Consider the following 21851-nt stretch of genomic DNA (forward strand, 5'->3'; position numbering starts at 1 on the left):
TACTTAAATATTTGATTCTGTATAAAAGCTTCTATCCCAACTTGCTTTAACTAAACTTTCAAATAAGATGTATCGATTCTGACTATCTAAACAAAATCGCCTGTAGCAGAGTTGAACACTTGGAGCTCATTCAGAAATGTCAATAAAGGGGGCAGCACCTCCCCTACCCGCCTCCCTCCCCGCCCCCGCCATTGCTAGACTTCTAGCAGTAAGTCCTCAAATTCGGTCTGCACTGAGTAGAGACCTTATAATCATTTCGATGACAAAAGTGTCAAATTTCGAAAACATCTGGAAAAAACAGTGAAATGATCATTTAATAATAGTTCGCTTCTCTGCCAAATTAGGGAGTTGACCAGGTTTCACAAACTCACTGCGGCTCAGATTCTAACCCGGTTTCGCATTATTAGTTGCAGGCAGCCAATTGGGCCGTTTGGGTGCCGTGCATCCTGGGAGCTGTAGTTTCAAGCTCGCTCCTCCCGACCACTAGCTCCACCGAGCAGCCGGGAGGACGGTTGCCTGGTATTAACAGCAAGCGGGAAGTATGGCGGCGGCGGGGGCCGCCGCGGCTTTGCCTCCTGGAGAAGGTAAGGCGATCCCCACCCTTGGGTGCCGAGGTTTACTCCATAGAACTGAATTAAACAGTTGCCAGGTGGAGAGAAGAAGACTAGGTTTAATGGGTGCAGTTCTGGACCAGTTCTTTTGATGCAGAGTTGTGGGCTTCGCGGAGGCGCGCTGCCCTCTGGGAATTGTAGTCCCTTAGGCGCTGCCTCGTTCTGCAGCGTCGCGGCGAGGTCCAAGCAAGGGACTACAAACCCCCAGAGACCTTAGCGCTACCGGGCGCCGCGGGTCCCGCGCTCCTGAGGATACCTGGTCTGCGGGTTTCTGGCAGCGGTGACCGTTCTTGGATGTTTACGTTGAGTTCTGGGTACCCAGGTGAAAACTGTAGACTCTCCCCCTTTCTCTCAGTTCCTAGAACGTTCAAGAAACTCTCTGTCTAACACAGTTCCCTAGATTGACGTTGGACCCTTTCTTGGAAGTGTCCCAATGGCCAAGATAAAATCTGAGGATTATTCAGAGCCCACAGTTCACCACCCCTTGTTACGCAGACGGTATTCTGGGATCTAGTTTGGTCGCTGCCCAAGCGCGGGGTGTGGGTGCTTCCGTGGGTACTGTGTGAGTGGAGCTCCTTTGTTTTGGTTACAGCTCGGAAGCTCTGGGTCACAGGCAGGGCGGAGGGTCGATGCCCCTTTCCACCGCTTAGATCTGGCTCATTATGTGAGAGAGAGAGGGTCGAAGAGGTGTTTCGATTCCTTTGAATTGTGTGCAGAGGCTCTGCATTTTCCTGGGTCGGTACATAGCTTTCATCAAACTCTCAAATCCAGTTACCACCTGTCCTCCCAAATGCTAGAAGCCATTAGACAATGGAAAAACGTTGATATCTTTCAGGAGAGCTATCTTGCATAATTATTTCCCTCAGTAATCTTAATCTGGGTAGAAATTTGAAATTGGCAGTTTCTCTAGCCCCTCCTCCCTCAGATAGCTGCTACTCTTAAACTCCACCTCCCCAGTCCACCGCGGCAATGAATATACTGATAGTATAGCAGTTAACATTTATAGAGCACTTTTTATATGAGCCAGATTATGTTCTGTCTTTTTGGTTTTTTTTTTTTTTTAAATCTCATTTTCTCTGTAACATTATAAGGCAGGTATTATTATCATTCCTATCTTAGAGAGTAGAAAAGTGAAAGTGAAATCGCTCAGTCGTGTCCGACTCTTTGCGACCCGGTGGACTGTAGCCCACCAGGCTCCTCCTTCCATGGGATTCTCCAGGCAAGAATACTGGAGTGGGTTGCCATTTCAAGTGAGCCCCAAAGAGATCAATAACTTGCCCAATAAACCACCGTGTTTCGTGGAGCCAGAATTTGAACGTCTGTTAAGTATACCAAATCATATTAATTATGATTATTATGAATGCTATGTGCCAGGAATGGGATTGAGTGCTGTTCATAGGGTTTTGATTTTCATCTCCATATCAATGTAATGAAGTAGGTAGATTATTCTCATCTTGTAGCTAAGTCAACATAACTATACTTTGATTTTCAAAATAGTTTGGGCACTTCATGGTATACTGGTAGTTAGGTTGTAAGCAGGTTGATCTCTATCAAAAGATTAGTTACATCTAAAAAAATACAGTCATTACTTAGGCATAAAATATGGAATAATAGTTCACATTTAAGTGTGAAGAATTCCAGAGTATTTAATATCATAGAAACTTGAGTTGTTGATCTTCAGTCACTCAGTCCTGTCCCTCTCTTTGTGACCCCATAGACTGCAGCATGCCAGGCCTCCCTGTCCTTCACCATCTCCCAGAGGTTGCTCAAACTCATGTCCATTGAGTCGATGATAGCATCCAACCATCTCCTCCTCTGTCCTCCCCTTCTGCCTTCAGACTTTCCCAGCATCAGGGTCTTTTCCAAGAGTCAGTTCTTCCCATCAGGTGGCCAAAGCATTGGAGTTTCAGCTTCAGCATCAGTCCTTCCAATGAATATTCAGGACTGATTTCCTTTAGGATTGACTGGTTTGATCTCTTTGCAGTCCAAGATACTCTCAAGAGTCTTCTCCAACACCACAGATCAAAAGCATCAATTCTTTGGCGCTCAGCCTTCTTTATGGTCCAACTCTCACATCCATACATGAATATTGCAAATCTAGTTATAATCTGATACTTCTAAAGGAAAGTGAATAATTTCATTCTGTAGTCACTGAAAAGTTGATTGCTTTCGTTTTAAAATCTTGATATTTATTTTGCTCTAGTGTTTTCTAACTCTAAATGTATAAGATTTTGTAAGTATAATTTTATCCCTATGCTTAGCTTTGTATTTGTGTTTTCTAACAATTTCCCTTCTCTTTTCAAGGATCAGTGGTCAATTGGTCAGGGCAAGGGCTACAGAAATTAAGCCCAAACTTACCCTGTGAAACTGATATTCATACTTTGATTCTGGATAAAAATCAGATTATTAAATTGGAAAATCTTGAGAAATGCAAACGATTAGTACAGGTAGGTATTGCTGTGTGGGGGAAATAGTTATATAAGACCAGTTTATTATTATACAAAATAAAGCAGTAAGGTAACAAATGTAACTCTGTAAACCTAGAAAGTAGTAAGTATTGCCTTAAGTTATAAAGAATTAATAGCTAAAATAAATTTAAAAATAAAATAATTTAGTAAAAATTTTAAAAATTAATTTTTTCATGATGACTATTAAATAATAATTTTAAAATTTCTCCTGAAGATTAACACTTTTTTGTCACCTTTAATGTAGACTATACAAAGAGCATTTGTTAAAAAAGAAAACATTTTATGTTGGCTAAATAACATAACATTTTGTGTTACCTCATGGTGGAGGTAAAAAGTTGATTCATTCATTCATTCAACATTTATTGGACCCTTCTTATGTGTCTGACATTGTTCTAGATTTTGATGGAGACAATGTAAGGACTCCATTATTGTGGAGTTTACATTCTCAAGTAGTTGCTGTGTTGAAGGTATTTTCTTTTAGTACTTGGAGGAGGTGTGGGATTCTTCAACTTTATCTCTATTTTCTATTGCTTAGGAGTGACAGCAATAATAAATAGTCACACTGCAGAATATTTAGACAATATATGTGAAAAGTACAAACTGAGTTTATATATTTGGGAATGTTAGACCATATAAACAAATCTTTTTCGCCACCCTAATGTGAAAGTAAGAATAATGATATGTTTTCTTTCCTCAGTTGTCAGTGGCTAATAATAGGCTGGTGCGGATGATGGGTGTAGCCAAACTGACCCAACTCAGGGTGTTAAATTTGCCTCATAATAGCATTGGCTATGTGGAAGGCCTAAAGGAACTGGTTCATTTGGAATGGCTGAATTTGGCGGGAAATAATCTCAAGGTGAATTCTTTCTTTCTTTTTTTTTTTTTTAGTAGTTTTTTTTTTTTTTAACTTCACAAAAGTATTTGCTATGAACAAGGAATTTAAGCAGTAGAGAATTAAGTAGAATAAAAAATGAAAGTATCCACTGCCATTCCCCAGAGATAATTTTGGTTACCATAAACTCAAAAAAAAAAACTCATTTTGAAAATTCATGCAGAATTAAGCTCTGTGTGCATGTTTAATGGTACAGTGAAGAATAGAATGTTTTAAAAGTCAGGAGCTCTCAATTCTGGTCCTGCTTCCACCACTTAGTAACGATCATTTTGGGTAAGTTAATCAATATTTCTGTGTCTTTTTTTTTTATTGTTTGTATATTTTGTTTTCTGTGTCTTATTTTTTGATATTGTAGACAAGGGAACGGTCTTAAATGAAGAAAACTGACTTATCAACCATGTAAGGTTTGCTCTTCTCTTCTAACTACCTTAACTGTTTTAAGTCATTCAGTCTCATGACAGCCTGTAAAGTAGGTACAGTCTTCATGTGTATTATATAGATGAATAAACTGAAGTACAGAGAAGTTAAGTAACTTGTCTAAGCTCACACAGTCAAGAAGTTGCTGAGCCAGGATTTGAATCCAAGCAGTTTAGCTCCAATGTTAACTTGTAAACTCTATGCTATATCAACTGTCATGTGTCATCACTGTTCCTTCAAGCTGTAAGTATCTGGCATGATATGATCCTCTGCTCTAGAGGGATAATGAAGGTAGAAACTTGCTTTATAACAATATGCCAAATTCTGTTGCCACTGCCTTGTCTTTCTCTTGCTAAGCACTGCTCCTCTGCTTCTGACAGAGGAGGGAAGAGGGTCAGCTACAAGGAAAACTTTCATTTTTTGATTTTGTGTGCATGAAATACATTTCCTTTTCTTGTAATAGGCCATGGAACAAATTAACACCTGCACCTCTCTACAACATCTCGATTTATCAGACAATAACATACCCCAGATAGGTGATCTATCTAAATTGGTATCACTGAAGGTAAGTGTGTTTTCTATGTCACTTCTGAAATTTTATACTAAAATACCAAGAGAAAGTGACCTAATTGATCTGTATATAGATCTGCAAGAATAAATTGTGTTCATTATGATAAAAATTCTATTCAATTCAGTTCAGTTCAGTCGCTCAGTCATGTCCTACTCTTTACGACCCCATGAATCGCAGCACGCCAGGCCTCCCTGTCCATCACCAACTCCCAGAGTTCACTCGAACTCAGGTCCATTGAGTCGGTGACGCTGTCCAGCCATCTCATCCTCTGTCGTCCCCTTCTCCTCCTGCCCCCAATCCCTCCCAGCATCAGAGTCTTTTCCAATGAGTCAACTCTGCTCATGAGGTGGCCAAAGTACTGGAGTTTCAGCTTTAGCATCATTCCTTCCAAAGAAATCCCAGAACTGATCTCCTTTAGAATGGACTGGTTGAATTTCCTTAGTGTACCAGAAATTAAGTGTGAAACTTTTTGTTGTTAATTTCTATTACTGATTTACTTTAACTAAAACTGGTCATTGTAGTTAAAATTAATGCTTATTTACTGTTCAACAAACATGATGAAATTCCCTTCATGCCTAGTCCATCAACATTAGTAGCTTTAGTTGTATAGCATCAATAGTGCATAACATGTTGGTGGGGTTAAGAGTAATCATTCCTGTTTGACACTGAAGACTGCTATTTCCTTTTAGTGGTAGATATTATTAAATTATCAAAATTAACCTCACTTTAGAAAGTCTGTTGCCTATAGCACTTTTTATGGAGGGAAATGCAATAAAATAAATATGTAACAGTTGGAATCAACAGCTTCATAAAACGTGAGTAGGCTTTTTCCATATTTTAACTCCATTGGATATCATTAGCGTGAGATGAATTCATTAAGCCCCAGAAATCGTATTATTAGCTCAACTTTTGCCATTTTTTAGCAGAAATCATAACAATTACTCTAAAACAATTTGATGTAGTCAGATACTGAGAGAATTCAAATGAACTAAAGATGATTGAAAGTTTTTTTTTTTCTGGAATGGAGGCATGATTACTTTATCAGAATCCTGGTATTGAGAGTCTTCAGTTTATTTTTCATTGTTGCTGTCTTAATTTGAATTTGAGTCAGGTTTATCAAGTACATTATGCCTTCCTCAAGTTTTAAGTTACCAAGAGAATATAGTTGCAAATCATAGTTTGTGGGTTATATCTGTTTCTGGAAAATTTGCTTTCTACCTGAATGTTTCTCTTTTTTGTTGTTGTTGTTTTGGCTGCACGCAGGATGGCACCCAACTCCAGTACTCTTGCCTGGAGAATCCCATGGATGGAGGAGCCTGGTGGGCTGCAGTCCATGGGGTCGCTAAGAGTCAGACACGACTGAGCGACTTCACTTTCACTTTTCACTTTCATGCATCGGAGAAGGAAATGGCAACCCACTCCAGTGTTCTTGCTTGGAGAATCCCAGGGACGGGGGAGCCTGGTGGGCTGCCGTCTACCGGGTTGCACAGAGTCAGACACGACTGAAGCTACTTAACAGCAGCAGCAGCAGGATATCTAATTTCCCTAACCAGGGATGGAACCCATACCCTCAGGGAATTCCCTGTAGCTTTTTGTTTCAATGAATGTTTTCTTTCACTTTTTTCACCCTCTATTTTGATGTTTTAAAAGGAAATGAACAAGTATGTTGAAAGTTGGTCAAGTTTAAATAACTTGCAACATGCCTTTTGCTAAACTAAGCATATGTTCTTTGGAAACTCTTTAAACTTTCTTGAGCTTAGAATATGGATGTGAAAAGAGAGTTGGACCAAATGGCCACCTAAGACCCTTCTAGCATTAACAGTCTTTGATTTATGTGTGATGAGAAGTTATAATAAAATAGATCACTTTCCTTTTGTATACATTATTTTGGTTTTATTAAAATAGACCAGTTGGTCTATTTCCATTTGTAATTCATTGCATTTTTACTTTCAAGACCCTGCTTTTACATGGAAATATCATCACCTCTCTTAGAATGGCACCTGCTTATCTACCCAGATGTCTTGCTATACTTTCTTTGGCGGAAAATGAAATCCGGGACTTAAATGAGGTAAAATTTGAGGGTATCTTATGGGATCCCGGGAGCTAGAAAGTCAGGAGAGATGCAGGAAAAGGTGGTGAGCTTGCTTTAGATGAGCATCTTGGAAGAAACTGCTATCAGGGTGAAACACGTGGCTCCAGAAGATCATTATTTTTCTTCCCACTTTTATTTAATGTCAGTAGCTTATTAAGGCTTAATTTCATTTGTAATGCTACACTCTTCACTCCACTGGGAAGTGATTGTTGGTGGAGGGACATCTACATTAAAGGGGTTAATAAGGCATACTCTGTACCTTTTTCTGGCTTCTATTATGTTTTCAAACTAGGGTTCTCTTTGCTAGGAAGCAGTGCTTTCTAAAGGACTTTGTGCAGCAAGAACAGATGGCCATATTGTTGGAATTTTTGGAGTCAGTGGATAATATAAGAGTATTACTTGTCACTTTTCAAAACAAGAGGGAAATTGTTGCATTCTCAAACTGCCAGAGATGTGTAATCAGCAGAAGCCCTGTGCTTGCCGCTGAGTAGTTCCATTTCATTCAACAAAGATGTCCTTTGTTCCAGGTCTCTTTTCTGGCATCCTTAACTGAACTGGAACAGTTGTCAATCATGAATAATCCATGTGTGATGGCAACACCTTCCATCCCAGGGTTCGATTATCGGCCATACATCGTCAGCTGGTGCCTAAGCCTCCGAGTCCTGGATGGATATGTGATTTCTCAGAAGGAAAGGTGAACGTAACCCCTCCAATGTCACATTTATCATAGGAATTAACTGACAGGCTCATTTCTAGCTTACTACAAATTAAGAAGCTGAATATTGCTTGAAATATGAATATAGAAATTAGTCATTCAGTTCAGTTCAGTCACTCAGTTGTGTCCTACTCTTTGCGACCCCATGAATTGTAGCACGCCAGGGCTCCCTGTCCATCACCAACTCCCGGAGTTTACCCAAACTCATGTCCATCAAGTCAGTGATGCCATCCTGCCATCTCATCCTCTGTCGTCCCCTTCTCCTCCTGCCCCCAATCCCTCCTGGCATCAGAGTCTTTTCCAATGAGTCAACTCTTCTCATGAGGTGGCCAAAGTATTGGAGTTTCAGCTTCAGCATCAGTACTTCCAATGAACACCCAGGACTGATCTCCTTTAGGATGGACTGGTTGGATCTCCTTGCAGTCCAAGGGACTCTCAAGAGTCTTCTCCAACACCACAGTTTAAAAGCATCAATTCTTCGGCACTCAGCCTTCTTCACAGTCCAACTCTCACATCCATACATGACCACTGGAAAAACCATAGCCTTGACTAGATGGACCTTTGTTGGCAAAGTAATGTCTCTGTCTCTGCTTTTGTATATGCTATCTAGGTTGGTCATAACTTTCCTTCCAAGAAGTAAGTGTGTTTTAATTTCATGGCTGCAGTCACCATCTGCAGTGATTTTGGAGCCCCCCAAAATAAAGTCTGTCGCTGTTTCCATTGCTTCCCTATCTATTTCCCATGAAGTGATGGGACCAGGTGCCATGATCTTAGTTTTCTGAATGTTGAGTTTTAAGACAACTTTTTTACTCTCCTCTTTCACTTTCATCAAGAGGCTCTTTAGTTCTTCACTTTCTGCCATAAGGGTGGTGTCATCTGCCTATCTGAAGTTATTGATACTTCTCCCGGAAATCTTGATTCCAGCTTGTGCTTCATCCAGCCCAGCATTTCTCATGATGTACTCTGCATATAAGTTAAATAAGCAGAGTGACAGTATACAGCCTTGACGTATTCCTTTCCCTATTTGGAACCAGTCCGTTGTTCCATGTCCAGTTCTAACTGTTACTTCCTAACCTGCATACAGATTTCTCAGGAGGCATGTCAGGTGGTCTGGTATTACCATCTCTTTAAGAATTTTCCAGTTTGTTGTGATAGCATATAATTTAGAAATAGTTTAAATGTAATACTTTAGAATATCTATATAATCACCATTGAAAAGAAGACTAAATGTAACCAGCACTGCAGAGGTCTTCTTTGTCCCACTCATCATAACTCCCCTCCCCACTATAGTGACTTTTTGATAATTTAGAAAGATTTTTTTTTTTTCCTTGTTGCTATGGAGCTCCCACCATAGTAGCTAAAATTAGAAGTATGAGCAATATGTTTAATTTTGATGGCTATGTAGAGCAATTGGCACTCTCATTAACTGTTCTAGGAGTATAAATCGTGCACCACTTTGAAAAATTGACAGTATTTACTGAATTTAAACATATAAATACCCTATGACTTAACAGTTTGACTCTGCTATATACCCTAGAGAAATAGGAACTTATGTATGCCAGAAAAAATGCATAAGCATGTTCATAGCAGCCTTATTCATAATCACTCCAAACATAATCACTCCAGCCTTATTTGTAATCACTCCAACTTGGGAGCTATGTGGGACGTTTGAGAAATGTCAGTCTGTAAAGAAATAAATACAATACTGTTATCACATCTCAAAAAATTTAACTAATTCCTTAATAACACACAATATTAAGTGCTTATGTTTAGTCCTCATAAATGCAGTTTTTAAATAGAATTTTGGAAACTGGTTCCAAATAAGGCCATACAATGTAATTGCTTGATGTATTTAAAATATATCTTTCTTGCTCTCTTGTTCAGTATCTTGAAAGTTTACTGTTTATTGCATGCTGCATGGGTTGGCTGTGCTGATTTGGTCGTTTTCACTTGGGGTCTTGTGGTGTGATCACAGTCAGGGCTGGAGTCATTTGAAAGGTCAGCTTGGCTAGAGGTCCAAGATGATGCTTTCAGATCTCTCTGTGGAGCCCCTGTCTCTCTGCTTTGCTTTCTTTTCTCTTTTTGGTTATTGAAGAAATCAGATTCTTTATCCTACAGAGTTTCCTACTGTGCTTATTTTGCCAATTGCTGCGTCCCCATGTGCTTTGACATACTCTCCTCTTTTGTGTTTTCTGTAAATGGGTAGTTGAAGGTGGAGGTTTGATCAGATTTTTGTGGGGTCAAGAACAGCTTTTTGGGTCCTGTTGAGAGGCACATGGTATCTGGTTGTCTCTTACGTTATGAGAAGCTATTAACCGTCAGTGCCTAAATCCATTAATTCATTGAGAGTTGCAAAATGGTGAAATTTTAATTCTGTAATTCATTTTTAAATAAGCTGGAATACTTCTGTGAAGTAACTATTCGGTTACTCATTGGTATAGTTTGTATAGGAAAGATGGAATTAATAATATTTAATTCTCCCCCTTTATCAGTTTTTAAAGATGATGAGATGGTAGCTCACTAGCATCCTTCAACTGTGACCAGTTGGCTTTAAAAAAACTATAATTATGAACTAACGAATTTAAACACAGTTTATGTATTTAGGTACTTCAGTTTGACAGTGAATGGAGGGAATACTTATTGCTTCTTTGAAGATAATTTTAAAATATTTGGAACCATTTAGCACAAATCATTGGAAGTGCCCCTAAGCAAGAAAAAATGTTTAAACCATAACAAGAGTAAGGAGAGTAAAGCAGAGGATAATTTTTCTTTTTAACTGAAATGTTATTCATGAAAAACATCTAGTGATGCTGGAAAGGCATATTAAGAAGGAAGGTCATTATTGCTTGAAAATGTATCTTGTCTACCCCAGTGCCAGCCCTTCTTTCTGTCCCCCAATTCCAGTTTAAAAGCTGAATGGCTATATAGTCAAGGCAAGGGGAGAGCGTATCGGCCTGGCCAGCACATCCAGCTTGTCCAGTATCTGGCTACGGTCTGTCCTCTCACTTCTACGCTGGGCCTTCAAACTGCAGAGGATGCCAAGCTAGAGAAGATTCTGAGCAAGCAGAGGTGAGCGCATTTATCTGTAGCGGCTGATGAGACTTTCCTGCAGAGTTAGCAGGATTGGAGAGAGTGCTGCAGCCACATTTCTGGACCCCCTGGGGCCCTGGTCACCACAGCGGGCTTTCAGAGGAGCCAAACCATGCAGTGCAATCTGGTTTCCTCCCCAGTAGCTGCTAGTCATTTCCTGAGTGGGGAGAGCCTAGCAGCCTGGCAGCCTGGGATTTAAAATAACTTCATTTGTTCTTTTAATGTGGGTGTTTTACATGGGCTTTAAAATACTAACGTTATAGAGACTTCCCTGGTGGTCCAGTGGTTAAGTATCCGCCTGGCAGTGCAGGAGTCATAGGTTTGATTCCTGGTCCCAGAAGATGGCACATGCTGTGGAGCAGCTAAGCCTGTGCACCACAGCTACTGAGCCCGAGCTCAAGAGCCCAAGCTTTGCAACAGAGAGGCCACTTGCAGTGAGAAGCCTGTGCACCAGAACAAAGAGTAGCTCCCGCTCACCACAGCTAGAGAAAGCCCATGCACAGCAACAAAGACCCAACGCAGGCAAAACTAAATAATAAATAAAGCTTTTAGAAAAAAACGTAAAAAAAAAATACTAACATTGTATAGCTAGAAGCATTTTTAGTAGTCACGTCTTTCATCAGAGATCCTGTCTTTGAAGGTTTGTGTGTGTATATTTATGATGGTGTCTGACTGTGATTTAAAAATAAATTTCTTAACATTTTCTATCCATGAGACTTTGTAATTTTGAGATCATTAAAGGTATGTACTTTGAAAACTTGTAAACTTCTCCCTTCTTGACATTGTTACCTGTCGAATTGTTGAAGGAAGCAGAGAAGCTTTCTTTTTTTGATTTGTGTGAAATCACATGAGGTATTCTGATTTTAGATTTCACCAGAGGCAGTTAATGAACCAGAGCCACAATGAAGAGTCGTCTCCTGTTGAATCAAGGGCATCATTTGTGCCAGAGCATTCCAGCCCCATTCAAGATGGCCAGGTAGTCCCAGAAAGCGGTAAGAAGTTAACTGATCTCCGGTCCTTTTTTGTTTGATCTATTTGGTATCATAAAACAGGAAACAGTACATATTTTCAGAATGTTTTACTCGTTAGCTCAAGTGAACATTTGGATCTTTTATTTTATTACATATGTATATTACACAAATGGCAGCTTCCCTTTTGTCTTAGTGATGAAGAATCCACCTGCCAATGCAGGAGATGTGGGTTCAACCCCTGGGTCAGGAAGATCCCCTAAAGAAGGAGATGGCAACCCACTCCAGTATTCTTGCCTGGAAAATTTCATGGACGGAGGCGCTTGGCATGCTGTACAATCCATGGGGTCATGTCGCAGAAGAGTCAAACACGACTTAGTGGCTAAACAACAACAATATACGCAGACATCTGTAACTATTAAATGTCTTAATTTTTGAAAACATTCAGAGGACTGCCACCTTTTGACTTGACCTAGTACTTTGATTATTTTTATGATTATTGCAAGAATTTAGTTTCTTAAAAATATTTGGTTTGATATTTTAAGGCATTTTGGAGGAAATTACTGAAATGATTTCATTGCCTTTTACTATATTTGAGGGATTAAGTTTCATTAAAGGGATACAACTGAAAAAAAATCCCTCCGTAAATATGTAATGTTTCCAGTGACATTCTGTTGATTCTTTTAGAACCTGTCATCCAAGTCAATTCTTGGGTTGGGATAAGCAGTCATGATGACCAATCACATGCTGTTAAGAATAACTTTCCAACCTCTGTACACACTGCAAGATATTCTCGAAATGACCTGCACCTGGAAGACATCCAGACCGATGAGGACAAGTTAAATTGCAGTCTCCTCTCTTCAGAGTCTACTTTTATGCCAGTTGCATCAGGACTCTCTCCAGTATCACCTACAGTGGAGCTGAGGCTGCAAGGCATTAACTTGAGCCTAGAAGATGATGCTGCTGCAGATGAGTCTGTGAAAGGGCCAGAGAACCAGAGCTTATCAAGCAAGGAAGAGGAAAAGGCTTTGGGGGCTGCAAACGAGAATTCTGTTCAGATGACAAAAAGTGCAGTTGGTACAGAGGTAAATGAGAAGGATGGACTGTTAGCTTGTCCTGAGCCAACAGTCACCAGTGCTGGCTTGAAGGATCACACCCACAGTCTTACGTCTTTTCCTGAGTCAGTTGTACACAATGTCTTCCATACGCAGCCAGACAGTGAAGAAGCCAGGTCTCAAATAGCTTCAGAGAAGCTTCCCTGCAGGCTGTTAACCCAGAAATCTGTTCCTTTGGGACAAGATAAAGTTGCCTTCCAGAAACTGAATGAAGCAGCCACCAAGCTTCAGGCCTGTTGGCGGGGCTTTTATGCCAGGAACTACAACCCACAAGCTAGAGATGTGCGCTATGAAATCCGTCTTCGCAGGATGCAAGAACACATTGTCTGCCTAACTGGTGAAATAAGGAGGTGGGTGAGAAGTCCGCTTTAAGGCTTTTACTGTGATGATGCTGTTTTGTTGGTTTGGGGGTGTCAGATTCTTAGCTTTGATTCAGAACACTGAATCAAACTCTTGTGTCTGGGACACTTTCCATACCGTGTTGCCACTCTAGATTTGTCTCTGACACTGTACTGAAAGCAGCTTGAGAGCAAGGACTGCAATATGTGCCTCCATATCTAGTGCTGAGATTGGAATATAGATGGAGCATAGCAGTAAATGTTGGATGAAACGCATGCGTTATGGACGTCTATGTACCTAAACACAGAAGATACAGAAAATGTAGAAAAACTGAATGAGTATAAAAGTGAGACGATGAGGAAGTCTACATAGAACCCAGTAGATGACATAAGAGTTAAGGAAAATAGTAGGGACTTAGAAGGGGTTAAAATTTGGTGGCTATGGTGGAAGTTATGTGTTCATTCTCTGGCTTACATGTTTTCATGACTGTCAGCCAGGGAAATTAGGATTTCATAGAGTTATTCTGAGTATCAGTACTGCACCTGGCAGTATTTACTGAGATTAGCAAGTGGGAGAGGAGGAAGAGTAAAAGAGACTGAGAAGGGACAGCCAGAGAGGGAGGAGAACTGGGAGAGAGTGTGTCCCAGCTCCAGTAGGGCCGTGTTTCAAGAGAGAAGAGAGGTGCTGTAACAGGACCGAGAACTGTATACCAGATTCAGCAACTGGCAGTGACTGTGACTGTGTGTTGAAGGTCCCCAAAACTATCCCCAGGTTTGATTTGTAAAAAGGACTCTTGACTCAAAAAAGCTATTCTTTATGATCATGTTTATTATGGTTTATTAGAGTGAAAGGATATAGATTACAGTCAGCAAAGGAAGAAGACACACAGGGCAAACTTCTGGAGAGACCAAGTTCCAGCTTCTAGTTGTCTTCTTCCAGTGCAGTTTTATAGGTGGGGCTCAATTCTTGAAGCAACAATGAGTGAAAACACAGGAAGTATTGCCAACCACGGAGCTTCCTCAAGCCTTGGCATCTGGGGTTTTTATTGGCGGACAGTCTCCTAGGTCAGTCCATATGACTGACCTTAACTACTCAGACCTCAGCCCCCACCCAAGGTCAAACCAATAACATTGTAGCCCAGAGTCTCAGGTGAACCAAACTGGTATTCACCGTAAAGCACATTGTTAGCATAAACCAAGGTCTCAGAGGTACAAAGGTGCTCTAATCAGGCGGGATATTCCAAAGGTTTAGAGGTTATCTCTCAGAAGCTGGTCAAGGCCAGTCCTGTCTTTAGGATGTTTGAGTTTGAACATTTCAGTCCTGCTAAGTTAACCCTTTCCTGCCCAGTGAGCTTCCTAAGAGTAGCTTCAGGGGGTAGTGGGATGAAGTCAGTTTGGAAAGGACTGAATAGTGAAAGAGAGGTGAAGAGTGAGCACAACCAGCTTTGGATGAGTGTTGCTGTGAGGAGGAGAAGGGAGCAGGTGGTTGCCAGAGGAGAATCTGGAATTAAGAAGATGGGAGATACAGAGGAGGTTTATGTGTTGGTGGAAATGATTCAATAAGGAGGGAAAAACTGATGGTGCAGAGCAATGAAAGAAGTGCAGGGCGGAAGTTCTTGAGATGGTGAGAGAAGAGGTTCGGTGCATAAGCGGAGGGAGTGAGGTAGGAGCAGGGGCGGGTAAGGTGGTAGGTATTGATGGTGGGGGATGCGGAAGTCCTGTCTGATGGGTGCTTCTCTTTTTTCAGTAATATACAAGATGTGGTCAGCACTTGGAAAGGAGTGGGTGAGGATGTGAGATGAGAGGCTGAAGAAGAGAGGTGTGAAGTGTGGAGTGTTTATCTTAAAAGTGAACTTACAAAGGGAATGGAGAATTGCTGGATAGTATGAGGAAAAACTTAAAAGTGTGAAACTGTGATTTTTATCAGCAGCTCTCAGCTGTTCTATTCTGATTTTGGACCCAGTTCAGCCAGGAGTGGGTTTTTTCCCAGGTGAATATGGTAGGGGAGAGAGGGAAGATCAAGGGAGCTGAAGACTTTTTGAAGGGAGATGATTACAGTGATAGATCTTGGAATTTAAATGAGGTCAAAGGAAAGACAGGAGAAAGACATCATTTGAATGGTAGTCATAGATGAGGATTGGGTATCCAGGTTGTTGCAGATTGTGGCAAGAACAAGTGAACTGAGAGGTTTGTGTTGGTGCTTGAAATCGTTTTTTTTAAATGGTGTAGTCAAAATACTTGAGTCTAGAGTGGAGACTGACATGACTTAGCAATTACACCGCCACTACTGCCAGAGTGGGACTGAAGATGATAGATAGAGCATCCATGTGAATGTCAAGGGCTCCAGAAATGACCAGGGCCACAGGGCAGAGAAGAATACTAGTGCTGAGGCTTCAGTGAATGGGGGCCGATAGTGAGAGCTCAGTACTTGAAAAAGAGTTTGGGGAAATTTAGCAGGATGGCTGGAGTTCTTGCAGGAGGAAGGTTAAGAATCATTTGTAAACAGCAGTGGAAGCAGTGTTCTGACCCTGATGTATAAGTGAAAAAAATAGCTGCTACTTGAGAGGGCTACAGGCCCTTGGAAGTGCGTCTGATTTGGTCAAGGAAAAGTTCAGAGAAGAATCTGAGTGTATATATGGGGGTTTGCTGATTATAATTCAGAAGTCCTACATGGTGCAGTAAGAAGGCTTGAGGGGCTAGAGAAAGTAGGTCAGAGTTTCAGAACAAAACGGGGTGACAGTTTAAGAGATACTGGACAGCTAAGGGAACCGTAGGTCTGTGATAAGTTTTAAGTATGGAAGGGGGACAGTGAGCCCACAGTGAAACTTTAATGAATGAGGGGAAGTTATGCACAGGGAAGTCTGTTGATGATAGCAAGGAGTATGTCAGGACCTGGAGCAAACAGGGATGTGAAATTTGATGGGATTAATCCTGCTGGTCTCTTCAAAAAGGAGACCATTCTCTTCTTTTTGAAGCTGTGATTCTGATCCTTTCTGCTGCTCTTGCTCCTTCTGTGTGTTTGGCTGCAAAATTGAGGCCAGATTAAAAAAAAGCCATTTAATATTTTATTTTTCAGTACTAGCAATACTTTGTAGAATCAGTATAATCTGAATTTCAGTCACATCAATTTGGCTTCTATGTTGAGTCATAGTTTAAAACTAAAGTTTCACTTAGATATTCTAAAAGTGGAAAGCACTTATGTTTTATTAATCTCTTTACAATGTATATGTTTATTTGTCATAATAAGAAGTACAATTCAAAGCACCCTTTCTTGTGTCAGTAATGGACTTTGAACTATTGTAGATTAAGAAAAGAAAGAGATGAAGAACGGATTCAAAAATTTGTTCAAGAAGAGGCTGTCAGATTCCTTTGGAACCAGGTAAGCCCCTTCCTGCTGACTTACCTACTGTGTAAATGAAGAAAAACTCTAGATTTACTGAGGTAATCATAGAATAGTTACTGGTGAGGTAGCACCCTTTCTCAAGGTTAAGGATGTGGTTTGTGTTCACTGCCACTAACTGAACTAGGACAGTGCATTTTGTTACATTTTATTTAATCTGAACAAAACTATTTTCATAATTTTGACCAGAAAGATAAAGAACTATAACACTGACGGAAAGTGCTAAATTGAAGGATATTAGACAACTGTCCAATAGATATAAAAGGCCCAATTTAAGTTTCAGGTAGCTGTCTTATCTTTTAAGACTATTTGAATGAAAGATGATTGAAACAGTGTGTGATGGCTACAATATGCATGTCCTAAAAAGTCCACATGACTTCCAGGTAGAGAGTTTGAATCCTGAAATAGCACGCTATGGGGACAGTTCAGACATTGGTTTTACTACTACTGTATCCCCACAAATAGTTCTCAGTGATTATTCCTTGGAAGTATTTTTAGAAAAGAATTTGTTATAATAGGATTTTATCTATACTGTTATTTTTGAAAATACATAGTAATAGGTCTGGAATGATACATATCAAACTACTATCAAGGATTACCTTGAAAGATGGTCTAAGGGAAACTAAAAAAATCTCTATATTGCTTTCTTGTTGCATATGTTACAGTAAAATTCTGAGGTTCTAAGTATACTTTAAAAATGTAAAGGTCTGGGAATCCCCTGGCAGTCCAGTGGTTAGAACTGCACACTTCCACTGCAGGGCGTGTGTGTTTGATCCCTAGTCAGAGAACTAAGATCCCACAAGCTGTGTAGCGCGGCCAAAAGAAAGAAAAAGAAGTAAAGATCGTATTATTAAGAACTCCAGGAATTTTTAGGTATTTTAGAGATGTGTATACTTCATTGTTAGGTTTTTTCCCTCTCTTTTTAAAATAATTAATTTTTGGCTGTGCTGGGTCTTCATTGCTGCAAGAGGGCTTTCTGTGGTTACAGGAAATGGGGGCTACTCTTCATTGTGGTGCTCAGGCTTCGATTGAGGTAGCTTCTCTTGTAGCAGAGCACAGGCTCTAGGCACACCAATTTCAGTAGTTGTGGCACATGGCCTCTGTAGAATCTTCCCAGACCAAGGATTGAACCTGTGTTGCCTGCATGGGCTGGGGGGATTCTTATCCACTGTACCACCAGGGGAAATCCTGCATTATTAGTTTTTAAAAACTCTTATCTGAAATGGATATCTAGCATGAGACTCCCATTTTAGAGAATCTACTCATATTAATAGGTTCTATTGTGTCTTGTTAAATAGACTTCAGTGTATTGAGAACCTCATTGACCCCTTAGTGAGCTGTATGTGTGTTATTGTGCTTCTGATTATCTTTCTAGTAGGAGCAAGTGAATTGCTTTGGCCCATCCCTGCTTTCCTGCTTTCCAACAACGTGAACCACTTTTGCCAATCAGGTCTAAGCTGGGGGTGCTGTGGAAAGGATCGGGGGAGTCAGGACATTTCTAACTCCAGTTTTGCCATCTGCCGTTTACCAACTTCCTGAGTGTAGCGGGGAAAGAAACCTCAAAGGACAGTTGTAAAATAGGCATGATTTATATTTTGTAGTGAAACTGTATCCTTTGGTTTGCAGGTAAGGTCTCTACAAGCTTGGCAACAGACTGTGGACCAGCATCTAAGTTCCTGCCATATTGATGTTCCCCCTATATCAAGTACTCTGGTGCCATCTAAACCTCCTTTATTCACCCAAAGTCAGGAGCCATCTTCTGATCAAAATTCTGATTGGTTCATTGCTCCTGATGAAGCTCCTCAAGAGAAATCCTTACCAGAATTTCCAGACTCTGGTTTTCATTCCTCCTTAACCGAACAAGTTCACTGTTTACAGGATTCTTTGGATTTTGAAAAAAGTTCCACAGAAGGTAGTGAAAGTTCCATAATGGGGAATTCCATTGACACTGTCAAGTATGGCAAAGAGTCAGACATAGGGGATGTTAGTGAAGAACATGGTGAATGGAGTAAGGAAGGCTCAAACAATGAGCAGGATAATAGTCTGCTTGAACAGTATCTAACTTCAGTTCAGCAGCTAGATGATGCTGATGAGAGGAGACACTTTGATGAAGGGACAGGAGATAGTAAGCTTCACCTACCTCGTTCCCCTGAAAAGTTAGATGTCTTATCTGATAGTGCTTCTGTAGATGTCGCTCAAGGCGTATCTCCTGCTTTGCCATATGAAGTCAGCCAGACACCAGAGAATTGTGAATTAAATGCAGACATACAAGGGCAGCAGTCAGAATGTGATTCTACATTTCAGGTATTGCATGTTGGTATTATTGTGTAGCATGTCTGGTTCCTTGAAAAGCAGAAGTCTATTTAATTTAAGAATATTTTCATGGCTTTTTTTGGGGGGAAGAAGAATATTTCTCCCAATTTTGTTACTGTTTTTTTTTCCCCTGCAACCTAGGTAACTGAGGTAAATCTTCCTTTTTGTTTTGTTAGCTTTTTATTTAGCTATAATGTATCAAACAATATTTATATTGAAAGCCACATGCACTTTATTAACAACTAAATTGCATCAACAGTGTTCCTATGTTTTGATGTATTCATTTCCTTTCAGAAATAAACTAGAATACCTTAAAGGAGATAGAAATTTTACCTTAAAGATACAAATAAGAGAATTTTTAATTCTTCTGTATGTGAGAAAGTTAATTATGTAGTAAGGAATGTAATTTGCTACAGTAAATATAAATGACATATAGGATTGTGAACTATTGAAATTTGCCAGCCTCTTTGGAGTAAGAACATGTGTTTTTAAGCTTTTTCCTCTCTATTAATCCATGAAAGACTTCTTGTAAGGAAACAGGAAAAAAGGTAAGATGATAGGATTTTTCACTGGGAATAATTAAGTTGTTTCATGGAAAACTTGAACGTTATGTATCAGTTTTAACATATGAAGCAAAGTTGTCTGTCCAGAATTAAAGTGAAGCTTGTTTAAAGGGCAACACAAGAATATTTCTGTTAGGTATAGGCTCCATTCACTTGGGATAATATCCCAGCAAACATTTATTATCTTTTCATTTAGTGATTTTTCACCCCATAGATAAGCATTCCCTGGTGGCTCAGTTGGTAAAGAATCCACCTGCAATGTGGGAGACCTGGGTTCGATGCCTGGGTCGGGATGATCCCCTGGAGGAGGGCATGGCAACCCACTCCAGTGTTCTTGCCTGGAGAATCCCCATGGACAGAGGAACCTGGCAGGCCACAGTCCATGGGGTCACAGAGTCAGACACGAGTGAGTGACTAAGCACATGCACAGATAAGAATTTATGTGCCAATATATTGCCAGAAATTAATGTACGCTTTCTTTGTTCCTGCTTTATATTTGCTTATATATTTCAGCAGAGGCCCATGGTCATTTACTTCATTCTTGACCTCATAGAAAAGAACATTTAAAATAATACCAGTGGTAGAATAGGAATGACATTTTTAATAAGGTCTATTTTCCATCTAAATCTGAAAAAGTGCCACATTTGGAAGACAACTTAATGGTGGTAAAGAAAAAATAAACCTCATTTATTTCTTTATTCATTAAAAAGAGTATATATCTGTAACTCCAGGAAGAAATGATAATATTGTATTTGAATGTTAATAAATGCATTTGCAAATCAAGGATAATTTTTGGAAGCTTGAGATTCTAATCTTTGAGAATGTTCTAATATCATTGAACACACATATCTGACTTCCCCCCAGTCTGTGTGTACAATGATTTAAAACTATGGCAATAATTAAGTGTTCTTTAAATTTAGGTGCTAAATATGTATTCATTATTCAGTTACAGTCACTAGGTCCCCTTCTTTGAAGTTACATAAAATAAAAGCTGATCCTTCCAAGAATAAAGTCAGGGATCACATTTTATGTTGAGAGTTAGAAACATTTCCTCACTGTGGGTAAGATGTTCTTTTCTCAGTTTTTAAATATGTAGCACTCAGGTTGAGAAGAAATCCTGAGGTTGAGAAGAAATCCAGAATCTCTTGCAAAGGAAAGATTTTCTGTCTCTTACAAACAAACAGCAGTCTTACATTCAAAAGATTTTCCCTAGTGAAGCATGTGAAACATTGATGTGTGTTAAATAAAAATAGAATTTTTAACTTTTTGAATAATGCTGATTATCTTTCCTGAATGATTTTGAATTTCTTCTTAAATCTACCCTATTTTTCTATTTTATAGTTAAGTGCCTCATTTGCTGCCTGTAGTTAGACAAAGGAAAACCAACTTGCACTGCACTAGTACCAAAGTGCTGCTTCATGGTGCATTAATTGCTTGTTAATTTCTTATAAAAGCTCCTGAAATGTTGCGGTTCAGTATTACCTAGTGGGTTTCTGCTGAGGTCTTCTCCCTCTTCTTCTTCTTCTTTTTTTTTTTTTTGAGAAATGGCAAAACACGACTGAATTCATTTGAGTATTAGCATTTACAAGCAACATTTCCTTTTTTTACCTTTGCCTTGTTTTTCTAGCCCATAAATGGTATTCAGCATATTTTTAATTTGAAATTGGCAGAATATGATAATGACTAATATCCTACTCTTCATTCTATTTAACTTTACTAGTGTTTTGAAGTGCAAGAATATTAAGTAGCCCCCAACCTTGACTGTACAGATTACCTTGAATGTAAATAGGATGAAAATAATGTATATTAGAATGCAGGAAAACTGTGGCATAGATAATATATTTTAATAGGTTTACAGTGTAATTTAAAATTATTTAACCAAGATATTTGGTTTTAACTCTGGGCTCTTCATTGGTCTGGCTGAAGAGGGAATGGGCCTCGTATGGTTTGGGAAGTTGAGCTTTACCACAGTATTTGTGTTTTTCTAATAGACATTTAGTTCGGCTGTGCTATTTTAATTCAACTCTCTTGATTTATGGCCAATTGAGTATATCAATTAAATATTTCTTCAGAAGCACAGAATTATACCATGTGAGAATTTTAAGGACCTTAGAGATTGTCTATTCTAATCTCTTTGTTTTAAAGATAAAACTAAAGCACAGAGAACTTAGATGACTTTTCTGAGGTTATAGCTAGTTTATAGGAAAAGAAACTGTGGAAACTTAAAAGTTACTGTATTCCAGAATTTTATTTTACACATTCTATTATTTTTTTATTTTTAGTAAGTCCGTAGAAAGT

General features: G+C 39.5%; 1 protein-coding gene across 1 annotated transcript; it reads left to right on the forward strand.

The window, feature by feature from the left end:
* The first annotated feature begins 541 nt into the window (after positions 1-541).
* Positions 542-19206, forward strand: CEP97 (centrosomal protein 97). Its single transcript, XM_052642427.1, has 11 exons — positions 542-584; positions 2916-3058; positions 3777-3935; positions 4852-4953; positions 6914-7027; positions 7579-7745; positions 10671-10835; positions 11724-11848; positions 12512-13289; positions 16581-16656; positions 18304-19206. The coding sequence occupies exons 1-11, from the start codon at positions 542-544 to the stop codon at positions 19006-19008; spliced, it is 2577 nt and encodes an 858-aa protein (XP_052498387.1). The 3' UTR covers positions 19009-19206.
* Positions 19207-21851: the final 2645 nt, after the last annotated feature.

Source organism: Budorcas taxicolor, chromosome 1, assembly GCF_023091745.1.
Source record: "Budorcas taxicolor isolate Tak-1 chromosome 1, Takin1.1, whole genome shotgun sequence".
In the NCBI taxonomy this organism is placed as follows: domain Eukaryota; kingdom Metazoa; phylum Chordata; class Mammalia; order Artiodactyla; family Bovidae; genus Budorcas; species Budorcas taxicolor.